We start from the raw sequence: 20,621 nt of genomic DNA, 5'->3' as shown, positions 1-20,621 counted from the left end.
GGGCCCACCCTCCGGGAGCCAGCAGGCAGGAAGCTAGCCAGCCAGAAGGCTGGCGCTCCCCACCCGCAGCTTCCTGTGCGCCGGAAGCCCTCCTTCCGGGAAACCTTGAGTCCGGGAGTCAGTCATTGTTTTCTTTATCTGTCCGCATCCTAATGTTTGATGTCTGTAATTTCATCAATTGCTGTAGGCAGTTGAGTTGTAAAAGCTTTAGACAGCTTTGCCCCCTTTGTCCTTGAGTACGATGCCTCAAGGTAGGTTTACTTAAAAGAATAGCTCCAATATTTAATTGCAGAATCCCCTGAGATTCTTTCCTGCTTTACATTTGGTTCCTTCCCTTGATGCACAGTTTTAAAATATTTATTTATTCATTCGTTTATGTAGTTATTTATTTTTGCAGTACTAGGTATTAAAGCTAGAGGCTTTGTACTGAGCTACATCCCCAGCCCTTTTTTAATTTTAGTTTTTAGACAGGGTCTTGCTAAGTCACTAAGCTGTTCACACTGGGCTCAGACTTTCCATCCTCCTGCCGCAGCCTCCCGTGTTCTTGTTTGTTTGTTGAGACAATTTCTCCTTATGTGGTTAAGACTGACCTTGAACTCATTATGTAGTCCAGGCTGGCCTCAAGCTTGCAATGATCCTCCTGCCTCAGCCTCCTGAGTGCTGGGATTACAAGTGTACACCAACAAGCCCAGCCCCACATTCTTTTTCTAATTTTCCACTGTAGGAGTGACTCATCAGTCAGTTCTACTGGAACCAACATCTCGCAGTACTTGCAAAGTTCTGTCAACTTCAATAACAATCAGAGAGCATTGTCTAAAGAATTAGTTATTTTATTTGGAAATAAAATAGCATTTCAATGGGAATATGCATGCTATAATAAATTATACACATATTTAAGGAGGTTGGAGCACATTATCACAGATGAAATGAGAAGAGTTACATAAGATATTTGGAAATAGTTATCTCTAACTATAAGTATTAATAACAAAAGTGATGGCAGTCTGAGTTTAAACTGGCAGTTGCTGGGCAGATGTCCTCAGGGTATTCTTTTGTACAAGGTGATGATGGCCTTGTACAGTGTTGTGGACCCAGAAGTCTCTTGTGACTGGTTCTGGTTATCTTATGACCACCTCCTTCAAAGCCTCCACTTTATTTAATTAATTAATTTATTTATTGGGTTTTTGTTTGTTTGTTTGTTTGTTTTCTGGTACCAGGAATCGAACTCATGACCTTGCACTTGCCAGGCAGTCCCTGTGCTGCTGAGCTAAATCCCCAGTGCCTCCACTTAATTTTTTTTTGGTTAGAGTTAACACAAGCAACTCCAGTTTTATTCTGATGACTTTCACACTGCAAAGAAATACATTAGGATATTAATAGTCTAGAACTTCACAACCAGGACAAGATTATTTTAAACTCAACCACATTCACCAGCATTTATGGTATGTCTTAGTTCTAGGTACTGAGAGAATACAAAAACACAGACCCTGTTTTTGTCCTTGAGTGAGGGAGAAAGGAACTTGCACCACTAAAGTGTGTGTCAAAGTATTGTTGATACAGGAAAATAAAATCTCTCAACCTGAACGATGTCTGGGATGAGTTCATGTTCTCTAAAATCGAAGAATGAATTTTAGGAACAACGGAGGTTAGAGCAGAATATATTTATTGAGGGAAAGAAAGCTTCTGTCCGAGAGAGGGACAGAAGGGGGCCCGAGTGGGTTGCCAAGGACCTTGCCCTTCCCAGGGACTTTATAGAGCAAAACCACGAGGTGAGGCAGGTCTAAGATAGGGAGAAAATGGGAATTACAAGGTGGGCATGAGGTGGGACAAAACTATGGTCAGCCAGTAAGATTGCAAGTATAGTTGTTCAGGTAAAATTGAGTAAACTGGGATCAAATGGGGAAGCGAGTGATGTAGCAAGCGGGCATGAACACGGAACAGGGGCTTTTCCTGTAGGGGCTTGGGCTAGTGACTCTTTCTGGCTTTTTGAAGGTGGTTGCTACCTATTTAGAATACCTGCTGGGTCTAGTGGCGCACACCTGTAATCCCAGCACTCGGGAGGCTGAGGCAGGAGGATTGTTGTGAGTTCAAGGCCAGCCTGAACTGCATAGTGAGACTCTATCTCAAAAAGATTAAAAAAAGAAAAAAGAAAAAAAAATCAATCCCTGATATTCACACCTAGGGAGGTATGTGGGTGCATTTGTTTAGTTCTTTTGTTTTGAGGTCTGGCCCACACAAGGTATCTTATCTTTCATGTTGGCTCCTTCGAGGGCCCGGCCCTGTCTGACTGTCTATAATATTTCTGTCTAACTCAGCTGCCTGTAACATTGTGACTGCCTTATAAAGAGGTAAATACAGTATACAGGAGCAAGAGAAGGGAATGACTGATTAAAATGGGTGTGCCTTGAAGAGGATATATATTTAAGTTTGACCTAAAAATTATTAAAATATTTTCAGGGGAAGAAAATTTCTATGATACTAGAAAGTTAGAAAACATGAACAAGGCAATGCATTCCAACTTTTCATTCTGGAATGGTAAGCTTCTAGATTTTCCATGCAGAACTTTTCTATGTGTGTGTTTATGTGTGTTTGTAGCTCTGTGTGTGTGTGTGTGTGTGTGTGTGTGTGTGTGTTACTGGGGATTGAACCCAGGACCTTGTGCATATTAGTCTAATATTCTACCACTGAGCTACATCCTTACTTTACCTATTATACTGTATTTTGAGTCAGGGTCTCCCTAAGTCATCAGGCTGGCTTTAAACTTGTAATCCTCCTGCCTCAGCCTCCCCAGTAGCTGGAATTATAGGTGAGCACCACCAAGCCTGGCTTTATTGGCATTTTAATCTGAAAAATTTCAAACATTCATAGAAGTTTCACAAACATCCATATGCCCATCCTGTAGATTCTACATTAACATGGTACAGTACCAATTTTATCATATGTATAAAATGAGTAGAATAAAATGTCTTTTTACTTCCCTATATCCATTAATCCATCTTATTTTATTAATGTATGTCAAAGTAAATCACAGACATCAGCACCTTTCCCCTCTAAAAACTTCTGCATGTATATCATTAACCAGAGACAATTTTTTTCTTTAGATGTAAGATTTACGTACAATGAACCTGGCTGTGGTAGCATCTGCCTGTATTCCCAGGTACTCTGGAAGCTGAGGTAGGAGAAAGGAGAATTGCAAATTCAAGGCCAGCTTGGGCAATTTAGGCAAGGTAGTGAGACCCTATCTCTTTTTTTTTTTTTTGGTACCTAGAATCGAACTCAGGACCTTACACTTGCCAGGCAGGCGCTTACACCACTGAGCTATATCCCCGGCCTGAGACCCTATCTCAAAAAAGAAAAAATACATACAATGAAATGTACAAGTCTTAAGTGTATATTTGGTGTTTTGATAAGTGCACAGATCCATACAACCCAAACCTCTTCTATGACACAACATTCACATCACCCCAGAAGGTCACTCAGGAGAGGTATTTTTTGACGTGTTATGTGTATATAGATCTCAGGGATTGTAGACTAATGAGTAATTAAAGGTAGACAGAATTAAGCTGGGAGAAGAAAAGATTTGAAGGTCAAAAGTATTGGCCAGTATCCCAGACTCTGAGGAGTTACTAATATCTTGGTATGGACAGTAAGCAGATTAGTTTGGCTGGAGCTAAGCCAAAGGCACTGGATACTAAGTGAAACATTATTTTGCTCTGATCCTTTTCTTTTCTTTCTTTCTTTTTTTTTTTTTTTTTTGTCTTTTTGAGACAGGGTCTCACTATACTGTTCAGGCTGGCCTTGAGCTCACCTTTTAACCCAAGCTGGTCTCGAACTCGCAACAATCCTCTTACCTCAGCCTCCCGAGTGCTGAGATTACAGGTATGTGCCACCACGCCTGGACTCTATTCCTTTTCAGTGATACACATACCAGGGCTGGGGGTGTAGCTCAGTGGTAGAGTGCATGCTTAGCATACTTACGTCCCTAGGTTTAATCTCTAGCACAACAGAAGAAAGAAAGAAAGAAAGAAAGAAAGAAAGAAAGAAAGAGAGAGAGAGAGAGAAAGAAAGAAGAAAGAAAGAAGGAGAAAGAAAGAAGAAAAGAAAGAAGAAAGGAAGGAAGAAAGAGAAAAAGAAAGAGAACTTTAAAAAAAACACATATTGGTGATCTCCTGTAGGCTCTACCCCTGCAGGGCAGAGGACCTTAGATGGGGGCAAGCTTGCAGTATCTGGAGACATCTTTGGTTGTCATAAGAGATATTAGGTGCTACAGGTATCTTAGTGGGTAGAGGTCAAAGGTGCTCAGATCCCTCGGTTTTGCCCCAGGAGAAAGGCTGACCTATAAACCTGACCTGTGATTCACGGAGGTGAGGACAGCAGAGAGCTCTTCTCAAAGGTATTGAGTGCTTTGTCAATATTGAGTGCTCTGACAAAGAAATGAATGCTTTGTCACAGCTGAATATCAACCACGTCCACTCCAGCACCGATTCCTCTGATACTTCCATCTCTCTATGACTTACATTTATATCTGTCTCTTATGGAAAGTTCCTAAAAAGCAGGTATCAGGTTGGTCCATGGCTTTGCTATGGGGCAGAGCATGATTGTCTCAATACTGGTTTGAGAACTAGCTTTATTTGTGAAGAAGTGAGTTCATTTAACAAAAATAAATCAGTTATTTCAAAGTAACATAGGCCTTTCTGGTGAAACCTTTAATTGCTAATAGGTCATAGGCTATAGGTTCACAAAGTGCAAGAAGAAATAGTGAAATAAACTATCATCACATCTAGGAATTCAGCAAGGAAAAACTAAATTTGATCCTTGCTTTACTTTTTAAGCCAAAATTCTAATAGATGGAAGATACAAACATGAAAAATAAAACCAATAAAGTACTAAGAAAAACCACTGGGTAAATTTTTAAATAATCTTATAGAGTGGTAAGACCTTTCAAGTAAGACAGGAAACTCGAACAAAAAAGGAAAATATATTTCTTGTAACCAAAATCCTTGAGACATAAACCACTATACACAAGGCAAGAATGAGAAGTGGGGTGGGGTGGGATATTTACAGCAAGTGCTGCTGAGAGAGTCTACTTAGTATATAAAGAACTGTTACATACGCTAAGAAAAATAACAATAATAGAACTGATACACAGTCATACCTGGGTAGGCTTGTGAGTTCCTCCCAGGAAATGCAAAGAAATTGATGCATATAGAGTGAATTTTTCCCATAAGAAACAATGTAATTAGACATAAGTTTTGGATTCTGATATTTAACACTTGTTTTTAGCAAACTACTTTGTGTATTCCCATAATTCTAGATGCTTTGTATTCCTTCTAATGTCTTTCCTCCAGAGTTCTGCCTCCTGTTCTTTACAGCTGTCTGCCTCCTAGACGAACTCGAGATAAACCGAGTACCATCTTTGTAGGTGCAAGGGATGTTCCCTTCCGGAGCCACCTGATCACTCCTTTTTCTGTTGGTCAGCTCCATGGGTTTCCCAAGAGCCAGGAACTGTGTCTTTCTCACACTAGCGCGGTGCCTGGCACCAAGAAGCACTGAATAAGATGAGAAAAGGTATGCGCACCTGTCTGATGCAGGTGTCTTCTTTCATGTGTGTGTCCTCGTGGGGGCTCCTCTGGCTTCAAAGGAAGGACCAGAGGATTTCCAGGGTCTGGTGCTAGCTGCTTGCCTCCCTTCAATCCAGGAGAAAAGTGCTGGGAGAATGAAGAAAATGAACCCGCCTTAGTCCCTCTCACCTCTCACACACAGGCAGAGGCTCTGAGAGTGGATGCCGCTTTTCTCGTCTTTACCAGCACTCAGTTGAGACATCGCTCGTCTGTCACCTCTCCCTCCCTACGCTGCACCTTGAGGAAAGCAAGTGGGAAGTGCAATAGCAAGAGAGATAGGAATCAGTGTTTAGGGTGTTGGAATAGCAAGCGTTTAGTGGGAAGTGGAACAGCCAGAGAGATAGGAATCAGTGTTTAGGGTGTTGGAATAGCAAGCGTTTAGTGAGAAGTGGAACAGCCAGAGAGATAGGAATCAGTGTTTAGCACTAGTTTCTGTGCCAAAATTTCTACTCACATAATAATTGAATACTTAAAACAAGTGGACCCTCTCATTGTACAAGCGAGTAAAGTGAGTTAACAGAGACTGGCCCCAAGGTCACAGAGCTTGTAAGTGGATGAGCTGGGATTTGCACCAGGAAAACCAGCTCTGGAATCTGTGTACTCAAACTCTGTCAGTATGTGCATGAGCGTGATAACTGCAGGATAACATCATGCACAGAATAAAGCACAAATCACAGTATGCGACTCAACACCATTTTCGTAACAGTGAGTGTCCCCATGCTAGCACTCAGATTGAAGAGCTGAGCACTGCGGGACAGCCAGGAGTGCTGGCCGTCATCTCTCTGTCACTACTCTCACTTCTCCCCTCGTCTGGAAGTTTCTCCCCTCTCCCCTCCCCCTTTCTCTCTCTCTCAGACATTGGCTTGCTGTGTAGTTCAGGCTGGCATTACATAGCCATAGCCTAGTACCCATTGCCTCGAATTTGTGGCAATCCTCCTGCTGCAGCCTCCTGAGTGCTGGGATTACAGACATGTACCACCATGCCCAGTTTATATCCTTTTTTTTTTTTCTTTTTGAGACAGGATCTCACTATGCAGTTCAGGCTGGCCTTGAGCTCACTTTGTAGCCCAGGCTGGCCTCAAACTTGCAACAATCCTCTTGACTCAGCCTCCTGAGTGCTGGGATTATAGGTGTGCACCACCACGTCCAACTTATTCTTCTTTTTTAATCACTCTTGAATTTCAAGCATCATGAGGTCTGGGTTTTGTGTTTTATTGTCCAGGTTGGCCTCAAATTCTTGGGCTCGAGTGAGCCTCTTGCCTCAGTCTCCTCAATAGCTGGGACTATAGGCATATAGCACCATACCTAGCTTTTAGGAGGTTTGTTAGAAAAGTTAAAAAATATTCTATCTTGAAGGAGTAAAAGTGGTGTAGCTGGAAGAACACATTCCCTAGAAAAGAGATATAATTGGAGGTAGGAGAGCTAGAGGGCAGTTGCTTCCATTTCCCCAAATTGTCTTTGATGGTGCATATAAGTGAGGCACTGCTCTTTCCTCTAATCCCTCCCCTCCAGGACTACATTTCCCAGGAGGCTGTGCTCTGACAGCTCTCCAATTTAAATAGGATTCTGGCTCTGCTTAGAACCAGGCTGTTGCTGAGTGACCTGGAGCGAGAGGAGCAAGCCAAGGAGAAGCAGACGCTAGAGTTGGAGTCGGCCCAGGAGCCTGAGCCAGACCTGGGGTTAAAGCTGGAGCAGCATCACTAAAGAAGCTGAAGAGATGCTCGTTATTTTGGGACTGTTCACCTGCTTCCTTTCGGTTTTGTACATGACAGCTCCATCCATCAGGTTTGTCCTAACTCAACAACTGCTAATAGTTGGCAAAGTCCTGCCCTGGGAGCCGGTTCTCAGTCGCAGAAAGACACCAAGAGAGAGAAAGTAGGGTAGAAAACAGAGGAAGGAAAAAAAAAAAACAAAAACAGAGGAAGGACGGGTCATGGATACCTCGGTGGAAAGTGAGAAGGAAGCGCCGGGGCTGGGCTGATTTAGAAGGTGGAGTGAATGACTGTTAAGTAGCTCAGTAGCCGATTTAGGCGGCAGTCCCTGCTCTTTCATTCTGTTCCCTTGGGCTTCTATGACAATCTTCCCTTCTTCTCTTCCCCCAGGCAAGGTGACCCTGTTGTGTTGTTATGGGGGGGGGTGTCCCTGCTGAGGGGCTCGTTCTTCAGTGCCAGGCACCCTGGGAAGGAAGCAAGCTCTCTTCCCCTTGATAGTGCAGTCAACAAATGCTTCCGGTTGGCTCATTAGCTGTGGGATTTCTGGAGGGGTCAAGGAAATGTGTGTTCTGGTGGAGCATTTTTAAGTGACTGATGATAAAGTTAAATGGGGACAGTTAAATGACAGTATCATTTGGACATAGAGACCTGGATTCAAATTCCAGCTCTGCTGCTAGTAGAAATGCCTTGAACTCCTGGGCTCAGTTTTTCCTACTGTCACGTGCAAACAGTGGTGGAGTGGCTGAGAGCTTTAAATTCTGTGTGGAAAGTGCCTAGCTAGGTGCCTGGCAGTCAGAAGACGCCCAGCAAATGTTGGTTCTGCCCACTCTGATCTTCTTGTTTAGAGCTTGAGAAATCAGCAAGGGAGGTTTTCTCCATGTGTGCTGATTGCCAAAATAAAATTCCTAATACAACGGCACAAAGCCTCCTCCATTTTAGTGCCCTGCTTACTAAAAGGGGAGAGGCAGCCTAAGGGTGGTTTTTGCTATTTTTGGATATTCAGCATTTGTTTTATTTGGGGGGGCTATAGTCTTTTTTATTTGTGTGTTTATTATTTTTATTTGCTTTTGTTAGCATATGTTTGTAGCATATGTTTGATTATACAAATTGTGGGGAGTTGGTACCTGTATATAACACATCTAAATTCCTTTGTTTAATCCGCTTCCTTCCCTCTCCCTCCCCACTCCTTCCATCTCTTTTGCAGAGCTCCATCTCCCTGTTTCTTGTTATCTTTTATTTTGCTCTTTAATTTATTTATAATTTGGGTTTCTCATATAAGAGAAATCATATGATGTTTAAGCTTGTGTGTCTGATGTATTTCACTTAACATTATTGCCTCAAGGCACGTCCATTTTCCCACCAATGACTCCAGTTGATTCTTGTTTATGGCAGAGTAGTACTCCACGTTTTCTTTAGCCATTCATTTGTGTATGGACATACAGGCTGCTTCCAAGATTTAGCCATTTGAGTTATGCTGCTATAAACATAGGCACGCATGGATCACCGTAATGTGAGGACTTTAACTCCTTCAAGAAGATACCTAGAAGGGGAATAGCTGGGTCAAATGGAATTGGTAGTTTTAGTTTCTCAAGGAAACTTCATTCTGGTTTCCATAGTGGTAGGAGTTTACACTCCCGTCAAGGATGGTCTTTGTGTGTGCCACCCCCCAGGGCGCTGTTCATCAGTTACGCACTGTGATGCTGCTTACTGGAGACCCAGGGTCAGGGCGGTTGATTCCATAATGTTTATCACACAGATGCTTTGAGTGCAGGTTGAAAGAGGAAGCTGACCTCTGGGAACCTCTAGCAACAGGAGCTCAATATTTTTGTTGTCTAAAAAAGAGTGTCGGGGCTGGGGATGTAACTCATTGGTAGAGCTCTTCCTTTGCATGCACAAGGCCCTGGGTTCGATCCCCAACACTGCATACATAAAAATAATAATAATAATAAATAAGCGTTAAAATAAAGTAGAATGTCTCCCTCGGCCCTGGCTCAAGAGCACTTACTCTGTTGCCGGGGGATCATTTGTAGCCCCTGGGCACGTGGTGTTCCACCCTGCGCCTAGGCACTGGCCACCACTATGCCCAGGAAAAGCAAGTCCTACGCAGATTGGCGTCTTGGGGGCTCCTGACTCCAGCCTCAAGATAGTCTTTGAGCCTGGTGGATTTCATTTCATGCGTCTCAGTGTCGCTTGGGAAGGGTCGTGTGTGATGCTTTTGTGTCCCTTCCGACAGGAAGTACTTTGCCGGTGGAGTTTGTAGAACTAACGTGCAGCTTCCTGGAAAGGTGGTGGTGATCACTGGTGCCAACACAGGCATTGGCAAGGAAACAGCCAGAGAGCTCGCCCGCAGAGGTGAGCGCTTCCCCTTGGGCTCTGCAGGCCCTTGCCCCCAACTCTCCTTACTGGGACTTACCGGAGACAAGGCCCGTGTCGCCTTGTCTCTCCCCCAGGCTTGGTGGCTCTGGAGCTCACAGAACTTGGGATTCAAGTCCAGTGTGGTTCTAACTTGCTCTCTGGCTTTCAACATACCTCCCTGTTCCTTCCATATTAGATACAGGAAAATAATGATAACTCTGTGTAATAATATTGGCCAAGTATATCATTCTCATAGGCGATGATAATTCAACATTACAGGGTAGTCGGGTGTGGTGGTGCAAGCCGGTAATCCCAGCACTCTTGGAGGCTGAGGCAGGAGCATCACAAGTTCAAACCCAGACTGGGAAACTTAGCATTTTAGTGAGAACCTGTCTCAAAAAACAAAAACAAAACAAAACAAAAAAAACCTGGGGATATAGCCCAGTGTAAAGGCCCTGAGTTCTTTGGGGTTCAATCCCTAGTACTACAAAAAAAAAATAAAACCTAAACTATACCTGGAGGGTTAAACCAAGGTTCTCGGCATGGGGTTCAGCTGGCAGCAGAAGAGAGGTCAGTGCTACTCTGAGAATCTAGAAGCGGCAGTAGGGCACCGCCGTGCTTAGGGGTTGCCAGGAGAATGCTATATTCACCGGTCCCTAGGTCACTTACTATACCTCTTCTTCAGCATACTCTCTGAACATGTTGATTGTGTTCTGGCCCCAGGAGCCCGAGTGTACATTGCCTGCCGAGATGTACTGAAGGGGGAGTCTGCTGCCAGTGAAATCCGAGCAGATACAAAGAACTCCCAGGTGTTGGTACGGAAACTGGACCTATCTGACACCAAATCCATCCGAGCCTTTGCTGAGGGCTTTCTGGCAGGTGAGACCCTAGCGGGTAGCAAGGAAACCAAGTATAGGAATGGCTGCCCCACCCTGGACCATCTTGTGGTCCTTGCATCAGAACTATCATGATCCTACTCGACAGGTTCCACCAAGCGAACCAGCAAGACTGTGATTTGGCAAGGGCATGGTGGGTAGACAAGCTGGGCAGGATCCGCACTGACTTCGCGCTCAGCAGTGGGAATGCTGGGGGTGTCAGCTCTCTGCCTGGGCTTGTACCTTGCCATTAAGGTGTGGCCCTGATGCCATGTTCTTCTTCAATCCAGAAAATCAACTTTTGTGTCCACAGGCACTAGGTGAGGTTGTGCCGCTGCTAAGATTCTTCTGGATCTTAGAAAATTCCCGGCTTCTATCACTGCCTGTAGAATCCATGAGGAGCAGGGACCAGGTCGGCCTTGTGTCACCACTGGATTGCAAGGGCCTAGTAGAGTGGGCCTGCCCCAGGGTTGGTAGCCAGTACACACTTCTGAGCAGATGGATAAACAGAAAGATATGAGCAACTCAACTTAGAAACCCAGTGCAGTACTTACTGAATACCACAGAGATCGGTCCAAATGGGGAATAGTTTATTGACTGCTGAGGCACACCTTGTTTTAAAAGACAGGAGCAAAGTGAGTGTAACCTTTCCCCAACAGAGAGTTCATGGGCGAGGGCAAGGGGCAAATACTCAGGACGATGACAGGCAGCTAGTGGACTCCCCTCTAACTACAGGATTCCCTTGGTTGTGCTTGACAGAGGAAAAGAAGCTCCATATACTGATCAATAATGCAGGAGTAATGTTGAATACATATTCCAAGACGGCAGATGGCTTTGAAACCCATATTGGGGTCAACCACCTGGGTAAGTATCCTTGGATGAGTCCAAAGGGAGGCACCACCCACCTGTTCTGTGTTGGAAGACGACCCTATTCTGGTGCTGAGGCTCTCCACGGTCCCATAGAGACGAGGGTGCCAATAGATTAGACACTTTTCTTATTTCACTCTCTTTCTCCTGACCGGCCTGAAAGAGTGAAACCTTCCTTTCCACACCATTAAGAAACCCCAAATATCAGAAGCTACCAGCGGGGAGAAGATTTTATTCTGGGATAGAACAGTGGCAATGCAGGGCTCCCCAGCAGGGCCAGGTATGCAGGCATCTGGGTTTGGCTGGAGGGGTCACATCCACAGGAGAGACAAGCGAGCCGCAGGGGCCCATGGGGGTCGGCAAAGCTTGAGAACTTCAGGTACAAGAGAGGCTGGGGTTCACACTTCAGGAGGGTGGTTCCAGACAGGCCAGCATGGAGCACGCTGTTTCTACTAGTGATTCACTTTCCCTCAGTGCAGGAGTGTACCTGGGCCCACAATTGTGTAATCGTGGCCAGAAGGGAAACTGGAAGCCAGCAGATGGGAGTTTTCCCTGGCTAGGGCAACGAGCAGAGGTTCAAAAAATATAGATTAAGGATAATTGCTTCACTGGAGTCGGGCTCTGGTCCTTGCTTTGGGGAATCCACTAACTGGGAACCAACTGACCATTAGCCTGAGTTACTCTTGGCGTCAAAAACTGTCCATACCCAGAAAAACAGCGAGCTAAAGCTGAGGCGAAGCCGCTGTTTTACCCTTCAGTCTCCTGCTGCCTCTCCCCCTAGGCCACTTCCTTCTCACCCACCTGCTCCTGGAGCGGCTGAAAGAATCTGCTCCCTCGCGGGTGGTGAACCTGTCTTCCGTGGTGCACCATGCCGGCAAGATTCGCTTCCATGACCTCCAGGGCGAGAAGTATTACTGCAGTGGTTTTGCCTATTGCCATAGCAAGTTGGCCAACGTGCTTTTCACCCGTGAGCTGGCCAGGAGGCTTCAAGGTAAATCTGGAGAAAGGGCCAGGGTTAAATGAAAACAATATCAGATTAGATGTTCCCAGAAACTCTTGGAGTCGGGCTGTCAAATACGCACGTTCGGGTAGTAGCTCTGTACACTAAGGGAGAATGCGGTTATCAACAGAACAGTCCTTGTCTCCCAGGAAGCTTAATACTCAATTGACTGAAGGGCCTCATAAAGTTACCTTACATTTAAGTTCCATTTTACCCATTAATCTCATTTGATTTTCACAATAACGTTTTGCAACAGGCAGAGTAGTATTATTGTTCCAATTTTATAGGTCATAAGTGAGGTCCAAGGAAATGCCCTACTCAAGATCAGATGGTCAGTGTAGGAGTCAGAAATAGAACATGGGTGCTCTGCTTTAAATCTAAGTGCTTGCTCCAGTGTGCCTTCTGCTGAGGCCATGCGGGGGGTCGGGTTTGGTAGGCTGAGCTACAGAGCGGCCACTACCTGGGGTGAGGGAGCCAGGGCTGGATTCTGGGCCCCTGAGTCCGAGCTCTCACTCTGCTGAGGACTAGCCCTGTGGGTATGTGGAATGTCCATACCTGCTCTGACTTTGTCCCCTCACCTGTAAAATGAGTTGAGGCCACCTCTTGATCCTCAATGATTCTATGCTGCCCTAGAGCTTTGGATGAGCTGGTGCTCTGACATTTGCGAAGCTGGGGCCCTAGTTGCTGTACTGAAAAGAAAATCAAAGTTTGAGAACAATGGTCTTTATCAGAATGCCAGAAAAAACAGGAGTAGGGTAATCCTAAAAATGCATGATAATTATAATAATAATGGAGAACCTTAAGGTGTTCATGCACCATAGTCTTTTTTCTAAAGAGCAGAATATATTTACAGGGGAAAGAAAACTTCTGTCTGAGAGAGAGAGAAGTGTCCTGAGTGGGTTGCCAAGGAACCTACGTTTTCTAGGGATTTTTATAGAGCAAATCTATGAGGTGAGGTGGATCCGAGGTGGGGAACAAAACGGGAAATCGCAAAGTGGGCATGAGGCGGGACAAAACTATGGGCAACCAATAAGATTGCTCCGGTAAGATCAAATTGGGATCAAATGGGGAAGCGAGTCACGTAGCAAGAGGGCATGAATACAGAACAGGGGCTTTTCCTGTAGGGGGTGGGTTAGTGGCTCTTCCTGCCTTTCTCAAGGTGATGATACCTATTTAGAATATCAGTCCCCGATCTTTATCCTTAGGAAGTAGGTGGGTATATTTGTTTTATCTTGAGGTTTGCCCCACAGCAGAGGTGTCTGTCTCCCCGACAGCTGCAAGGTATCTTGTCTTCTGCACTGGCTCCTTTGAGGGCCTAGCCCTATCTGATTGCCTATAATATTTCTATCTAACTCAGCTGCCTATAACATTCCCCTCCTCTGAGGAAGTACCCCAAACTGCTGTGAGGGATTCTTTGGCGGTGACCCATCTGGCTTCTTCAGGCTGAGGCGGGTCGTAGTTGTTGATCGGCAGTCAGAGATACTCTCCAGAGGGTCTGTCTAAAGGCCCTGGATAGATGCCAGGCATTTTCACCGTGGGTGGGTGTATAGCTTTCAGTCTGGAGGAGACAAAGCCAAAGAAACAATTAAGTATTGCACCACAGTCTTAACTCAATCCTTGCAGCAATTTTCCAGGTGGATACAATTGCTTCCTCCCCTCCACAAATGAAGAGACAAGCACAGCATATTAAGAAATTTGCCTAATCAAGTTTTTGAGTAGAACCAGGATTCAAATTCAGACAGTCTGCTCTGGAATCGGTGCTTTTTACCCTACAGTAGGGAATAACCCAGTGATGGTGAACCTTTTAGAGCTTTCAATGATACAAACGGCCCACTATGGCACAGGTGCCATGCCTTTGCCACCACTGGTATAAACCTCAGCCCTGCAACCTGCTAGATATGACCTTAGGCAATTCATTTAATCTCCCTGTGGCTCAGCTTCCTCAGCTGTAAATGGGTGTCTTACTATTACCTACCTCACAAGCCTCCTTAAGAATTAAAGGAGACAAGCTGGGCGTTGTGGCACATGCCTGTAACCCAGCACTCAGGAGGCTGAGGAAGGAGGATCATTGCAAGGTTGAGACCAATCTGGGCTACAAAGTGAGCTCAAGGTCAGCCTGAACTGCATACTGAGGCCCTGTCTCAAAAAGACAAAAAAAAAAAAGAATAAAGGAGACAATGTAAGCAATGCATGTAACACAGCCCTTGCACATAGGAAGTACTATTTGAGTGGAGGTACCAGAGGTGTCTTGGGGATGGGTTACTTTCCATCAGCACCCCCTAACCTAAATCTCATTGCCTTTCCAAGCCAATGCAGCTCAAAACTCGGCCTTACCCTACCACCTTCCAATTAGATTGGTAGCCTTTTCTTTTTTATTTTTTTTTTGGTACCGGGAATCGAACTCAGGACCTTGCGCTTGCCAGGCAGGCACTTGTGCCACTGAGCTACATCCCCAGCCCTGGTAGCCCTTTCTATAGAAATGGTAGAGGTACCACTGTCAATTACTGATAATTACTCCTTAATACATGTTGTTTTTGTGATTAGCAGTTAAGCCACAGTGTAAAGGTGACACAAATAGAAGGACTTTGAACCTTTTGCAGGCCCACCTTTTGGAGAATAGAAGGTTGTAGGTCTTTCTGGAGTAGGTCAATTCATTCCTGGGCAAATTCTGCCTGGCTGGGGTGGTACCTTCTGAACCTGGGGATGGGGCTCTCGAGCCCCTTCTTCTCGCATATTCTGCAGAGATGAGCTGTTTTCCTGGCCGCAGAGTGTGCCTTGGTCTCATCGTGCCCTCTCTGTCCTAGGCACAGGGGTCACCACCTACGCGGTGCACCCAGGCGTTGTCACCTCCGAGCTGTTCCGGCACTCCTTCCTCCTGTGTCTGTTGTGGCGGTTCTTCTCCCTCTTCCTCAAGTCCACGTGGGAGGGGGCGCAGACCAGCCTGCACTGTGCCCTGGCTGAGGGCCTGGAACCCCTCAGCGGCAAGTACTTCAGGTGGGTGGCAGCAGCGTGGGTTCCCTCCGTTACCTGCGTGCGGGCACAGGGCTCCACGTGCTTGGCATTCCAGCTGTCAAGTTTGTGCCTGACAGTAGGATCCAGTTTGGGTTGGGCCTGCAAACCACTTGCTACTCCTTTTCCAAGGACGTTCATATTAGAAACTTACATTAGAAAGAATGCATTCATGGCTCTGTTTTTTTATACCTGGGTGCCATGTTCCCACGTAGACTTCGTAGCTTTCTGAAAGTTGCTGGAGACTGTCCCGGTGGGCTATGCCACGGAAAGAACACTCGTGGGCCTTCTGGATCTTATCCTCCTCCTTTAAGCCTTTGGCTGGTTTAATTGATTTCTTTAATAGTACTTGACAGCAAGAGCTGAGGAGAAGGCTAAATCTCTGCTCTGTGAATCTTGTGTCCCACTGCTGTCAAGATTGGCTTTATCGCTGACACTGAAACTTTGGTACTGACTCTTGTCACAAATTCAGCATGAAGAGAGAGTTTGAGAGTAAAGGAAGCCTACAATTAAATCTCCTTCCCATTCTGTGACTTAATCCAGCCCAGGCCATTCTGCTGTCTCACCTTGTTCAAGGCTGTTCATCAGAGCACCACTGAAGTGAAGCCCTGGAACTAACCTCAGTGTCCAACACTAGGGGAATGAATAAACTATAACAGCTAATTACCACTAGCTGATAATGTGGCTTGAGCCCCTATAATGTGTTTGGTGCTCTTCTAAATTTTTAAGTATTGGGCTGGGGATTTAGCTCAGCGGCACAGCGCCTGCCTGGCAAGTGCAAGGTCGTGAGTTTGATTCCCGGTACTGGAGAAAAACCAATAAATAAATAAATAAATAAATTTTTAAGTATATCAATTCATATAATCCTCACAACTCTGAGAGATGGGTAAGATTATGTCCATTTTATAGATGAAATTCAGGCATAAGATAATTAAGAAACTTGCTCAAGTTTGTAGGATTTGTAAGTGGTAGAGCTGAGGTTCACACCCAAGCAGTCTGACTCCAGCCAGAGATGCTGTTCAATGTGGTTGTCACTAGCCACATGAACTGGTCACATCGAATACATGAAATGTGGCTAGTCCAAATGAAGATGTGCAGTTAGTGTAAAACGCCCACCATATTTTTTTGGTACTGGGAATTGAACTCAGGACCTTGTGCTTGCCAGGCAGGTACTTATACCACTGAGCTATATCCCCAGCCCAATGCCCACCAAATTTTGAAGACATAGTATGAAAAAAAAGAAATATATTTTTAAAAGTGTGTTTAGTACTATGTGTTTCCTACAACAACCATTGAGGATACTCAATGAATATTCAATAGGTCACCCATGTATAGCTCTATTTATTTTCCTTAGAAACCACTTTGAAGATACCAAAGTATAGTACAACAACCATTGATAATAACCTACCACTTTTGTCTGTAGCTCACTATTATTTGTCTATTTGTTTTCCTGAGAAACTATCTTGTAGATAACAATATGTAAAACAACAACCATTGATAATTTCCTACCACTTTGTAATTCGGTAAGCCCCCCAGTACTGTGTTATCCTTCTTTTACTCTTTAAAATAAAAAAATATATTTTTTTTTCAAAAAAAGGAAAAAGAAATATAAAATGTCCTATTAATATTTTTTCATATTGGCTGTATGCTCAAATGTTTTGGCTCTATTAGATTAAATAAGATGGATTTCTAAAATTAATTGAACCAGCTTCCTTTTACCTTTTAAATGTGGCTAATAGAAAAACTTCAACTGCATGTGTGGCTCACATTCATGGTTTGCTTCATATTTCTGTTGAACTAAACTACTGCAGCGAGCCCGAGTGTTTCAGTTACTGCCTTAAAGGTGTGACAGAGTACTACATAGTCATTAAATATAATACTATTAAATAATATTTAATTTATGGAGAAATGTTGGTAATGTAACACCGTGAGAAAAAATGTATAATAGTATTCGCTGTAAACACATAGACAGCAGTCTGGAGGGATACCTAGCGCTGAAGAGCCGTGGTTGCTTTGGGGAGTTTGAGGGAGAGTCCGGCAGAATACGAGAGAGGATGAAAGCCTACACCTTTTCATTCTAGATATTTCTTTATTATTTAAAGTAACATTATGCCAGGTGTGTTGGCTGGAGGGTCACATGTTCAAGGCCACCCTGGACTACATTGTGAGACCCTGTTTCAAAAAAGTATTAAAATATCTATCTATCTATCTATCTATCTATCTATCATCTATCTATCTATCTATCTATCTATTTTGGGAATTGAATCCAGGGCCTCATACATACTAGGCAAACACTCTGTGACTGAGCTACTTTCCCAGTGCTCCATTCTTTTCTTTTCTTTCTTTCTTTCTTTCTTTCTTTCTTTCTTTCTTTCTTTCTTTTTTTTTTTTTTTGAGACAGGGTCTTGCTGAGTTACCCAAGCTGTCCTTAAACTTGTGATTCTCCTGCTTCAGCCTCCCAAGTAGCTGGGATTATAGGCATATACCACTGTGTCTGGCAAACACATCTATTTTTTAACAAAACAAAGGTGTCCCCCTTAAGCTAAATATAGTATGATCCTAGTTCTGTGTAAAAGAAACAGACTATACTGTATATCTAAACATGAACAAAGCAAACAAGAGTGTAAAGAAAAGCAATATGTAAATGATAATCTTTTCTTCTCTTGTTAGTACTATGTTTTCCAAAGGCCATACAGAGCTTTCATAATTAGGAAAAAGTATTTATGAAAAAAGAGCCCAGAGCTGACAATATAGCTCAGTGACAAAGCACTGGCCTAACATGTGTAAGGTCCTGGGTTTAATCTCCAGCACCACCAAGAAAAAAGAAACCTCCTATGAGGACCGTGTTCTCCCTCTACCCTACTATCTCTCTAGTCCTGAGTCTGTGCCCCCATTGTTTCCAAAGCAAAATTGTATTCTTTTTTTTGAGACAGGGTCTCGCTATGCAGTTCAGGCTGGCCTTGAGCTCACTTGTAGCCCAGGCTGGCCTCGAACTCAAAACGATCCTCCTGCCTCAGCCTCCCGAGTGCTAGGATTACAGGCGTGCGCCACCACACCCAGCTTCCAAAGCAAAATGGGCACACAGTCTAGGGCTTAGGGGACACAAGTGGCCCTGTGGTTTTCAGGGGGTCTGTAAGCCTGAATGAGGAAATTCTTTCCTCTTTAATTTCACAAACCTCTAACTGAAACTTAGCATTTCCTCCAAATACAAATGTAAGCAATGAGCCACAGTAGTAGCAGTGATACCCGTGACCTTGTCGCCAATGGAATTATAACTATTTCCATATCACACTGGATGCATTGCAACTGTCTCATCATGCCGCTGCCGCTCACCACTGCTTTGTTTTTTTTTTTTGGTTTTTCTCCGGTACTGGGAACCGAACTCACGACCTTGCGCTTGCCAGGCAGGCGCTTTTGCCTCTGAGCTAAATCCCCAGCCCCTCACCACTGCTTTGAAATTGGCTAGATGTTAGTCCTGGAGCTGGATCTGGCAGAATGTATTAAACGAGAAGCCTATGTATTACTACATCACAACTTAGTTTTTAAAATATTTTAAAGATGCATTTCAATATAGTTTCTTTGAATCCAGTATATTACGTTTTATACATTTAGAAATATATTCTGAGGAAGAGACCACAAGCCTTCCCTGAATGCCAATTCTCACTCTTCTGTATCTTCCTTTCAGTGACTGCAAGAGGACCTGGGTCTCTTCAAGGGCCCGAAATAACAAAACAGCTGAGCGTCTGTGGAATGTCAGCTGTGAGCTTCTAGGAATCCAGTGGGAGTAGCTAGGGGAAAAGCTATGGCTTTATCAGGCCCAATCCACGCCACGATGAAAGGGCACCAAAGAGAAGGCCAGCCCTAAAGGATTGTCCTACTAACCTTTCTGGAAATCTCTGTACAACCAACCCTCATGAGAGGCTGGCTCATGGCCCAAGACGGACATGCCTGCCTACAAACCTTCTCAAGACTCGGAGAGTCGGCAGCCTGCGGGGACAAGGGGACTGGGCAGATCCCACCCACGCTGCAGTAGGGGTGGGAGCAGAGCCTGGGGAATTGGGCCGATTTCCTCACCAACACGGAAAACACCAGCCTGCACGCTCAGCTGAGGTGGTCGGAGCACCAGCACCACATATTTCAGAGTCTGCTGCCTTGAACTCTGGACGGTCTTGTTTCCCCTCTGAAGGGCTGACCCCAACCCCGGACTCTGGACCAATTCAGGAAGACGGGCTGAGCTCAGCTGAATTTGATTTCTTCCTTTGAACACCCTGGAGCCACTGTGTGAAGCTGGGTCTTCCCCTTTCCCATCATGCAGGTGGTTTCTTCTAAAAAGTTTCCTTTACCCCGATTTTTAGTGAAAATAAAAATTTGAATACATCTCATTGCCTTATTCATTTTTCTCAGGGAGAAATGGAGCAAAGAGGGGAAGAACAGTATCTTACCCTACCCCCTCATCCGTAACTTTCTAAGACTGTTGCATCTGGGGGCAAAATCAGATGCCCTAGTTGGATATTTTCTTGTATCTTCCAGTGCTAACATTTTATTATCTGAGAAGAAAATGCAGCAGCTTAAAACACACAGCTGCTCAGTTCTACCACGGGATAAGATCAGAGGCAGTGCTACATTTAATCTGATACCTAGATGCAAATAAACCAAATCCTGACAGCCCCTCTCCCTAAGTTTTATACCTCTGCTTCCTTCTAACCACTCTGAAAATTTTTGAACAGGAAGAAGTAGAACAAACGATATCATGAATCCCTGTGTATATAGTGTCCACCTTCAACATTATCAAGTTTTGAACATGTTTATGTATTTACCCTACGGGATTTTGGGGGGATGACAAGTTAACAATTTAAACCTGTCTCAAAATAAAAAATAAGTAAAAAGGACTGGGCATTAGATCAGTGCAAATGCCCTGGGTTCAAACCCCAGTACCATAAAAAATTACACACTCAAAATGATACCTATTTTCTATGGTACATGTATAAATATGTGAAAGTGGAACAGCCAGGGGCCACCATGGTGGGACAGTGGTGGGAGAGAAGGCTGAAGTGACAAAAACCCCAGTGGTCCATAAATTATTGTCTTTTGCAGCAGGCAGGGCGTGTTTTAACAGACCCGACACGTGACCCTGATAAAACCATGAAAGCAGAACTTTTACATGAGATGAGAAATCCTTATTATG

The 20,621-nt window shown here is 44.4% G+C and overlaps 1 protein-coding gene across 1 annotated transcript; it reads left to right on the top strand.

Moving 5' to 3' along the window:
- Positions 1 to 7,178: 7,178 nt before the first annotated feature.
- On the top strand, positions 7,179 to 19,813 carry Rdh12 (retinol dehydrogenase 12 (all-trans/9-cis/11-cis)). The gene is made up of 7 exons (XM_005399065.2): positions 7,179 to 7,403; positions 9,564 to 9,682; positions 10,409 to 10,564; positions 11,320 to 11,424; positions 12,209 to 12,418; positions 15,232 to 15,421; positions 19,122 to 19,813. Exons 1-7 carry the CDS (start codon positions 7,336 to 7,338, stop codon positions 19,222 to 19,224), a joined length of 951 nt encoding a protein of 316 aa, XP_005399122.1. The 5' UTR covers positions 7,179 to 7,335; the 3' UTR covers positions 19,225 to 19,813.
- Positions 19,814 to 20,621: the final 808 nt, after the last annotated feature.

This window comes from Chinchilla lanigera, unplaced genomic scaffold (genome assembly GCF_000276665.1).
Source record: "Chinchilla lanigera isolate Chin_1 unplaced genomic scaffold, ChiLan1.0 scaffold00065, whole genome shotgun sequence".
NCBI classification, from domain to species: domain Eukaryota; kingdom Metazoa; phylum Chordata; class Mammalia; order Rodentia; family Chinchillidae; genus Chinchilla; species Chinchilla lanigera.
Note: the sequence above shows the minus strand (reverse complement) of the source record. Positions and strands in the feature narration are given on the sequence as shown.

Coding starts and splice junctions, on each gene's coding strand:
- Rdh12 (XM_005399065.2), top strand. CDS start 7,336: ATGCTCGTTATTTTGGGACTGTTCACCTGCTTCCTTTCGGTTTTGTAC. Junction 10,565..11,319: donor TGCTGAGGGCTTTCTGGCAG/GTGAGACCCTAG, acceptor TGTGCTTGACAG/AGGAAAAGAAGCTCCATATA. Junction 11,425..12,208: donor TATTGGGGTCAACCACCTGG/GTAAGTATCCTT, acceptor CTCTCCCCCTAG/GCCACTTCCTTCTCACCCAC.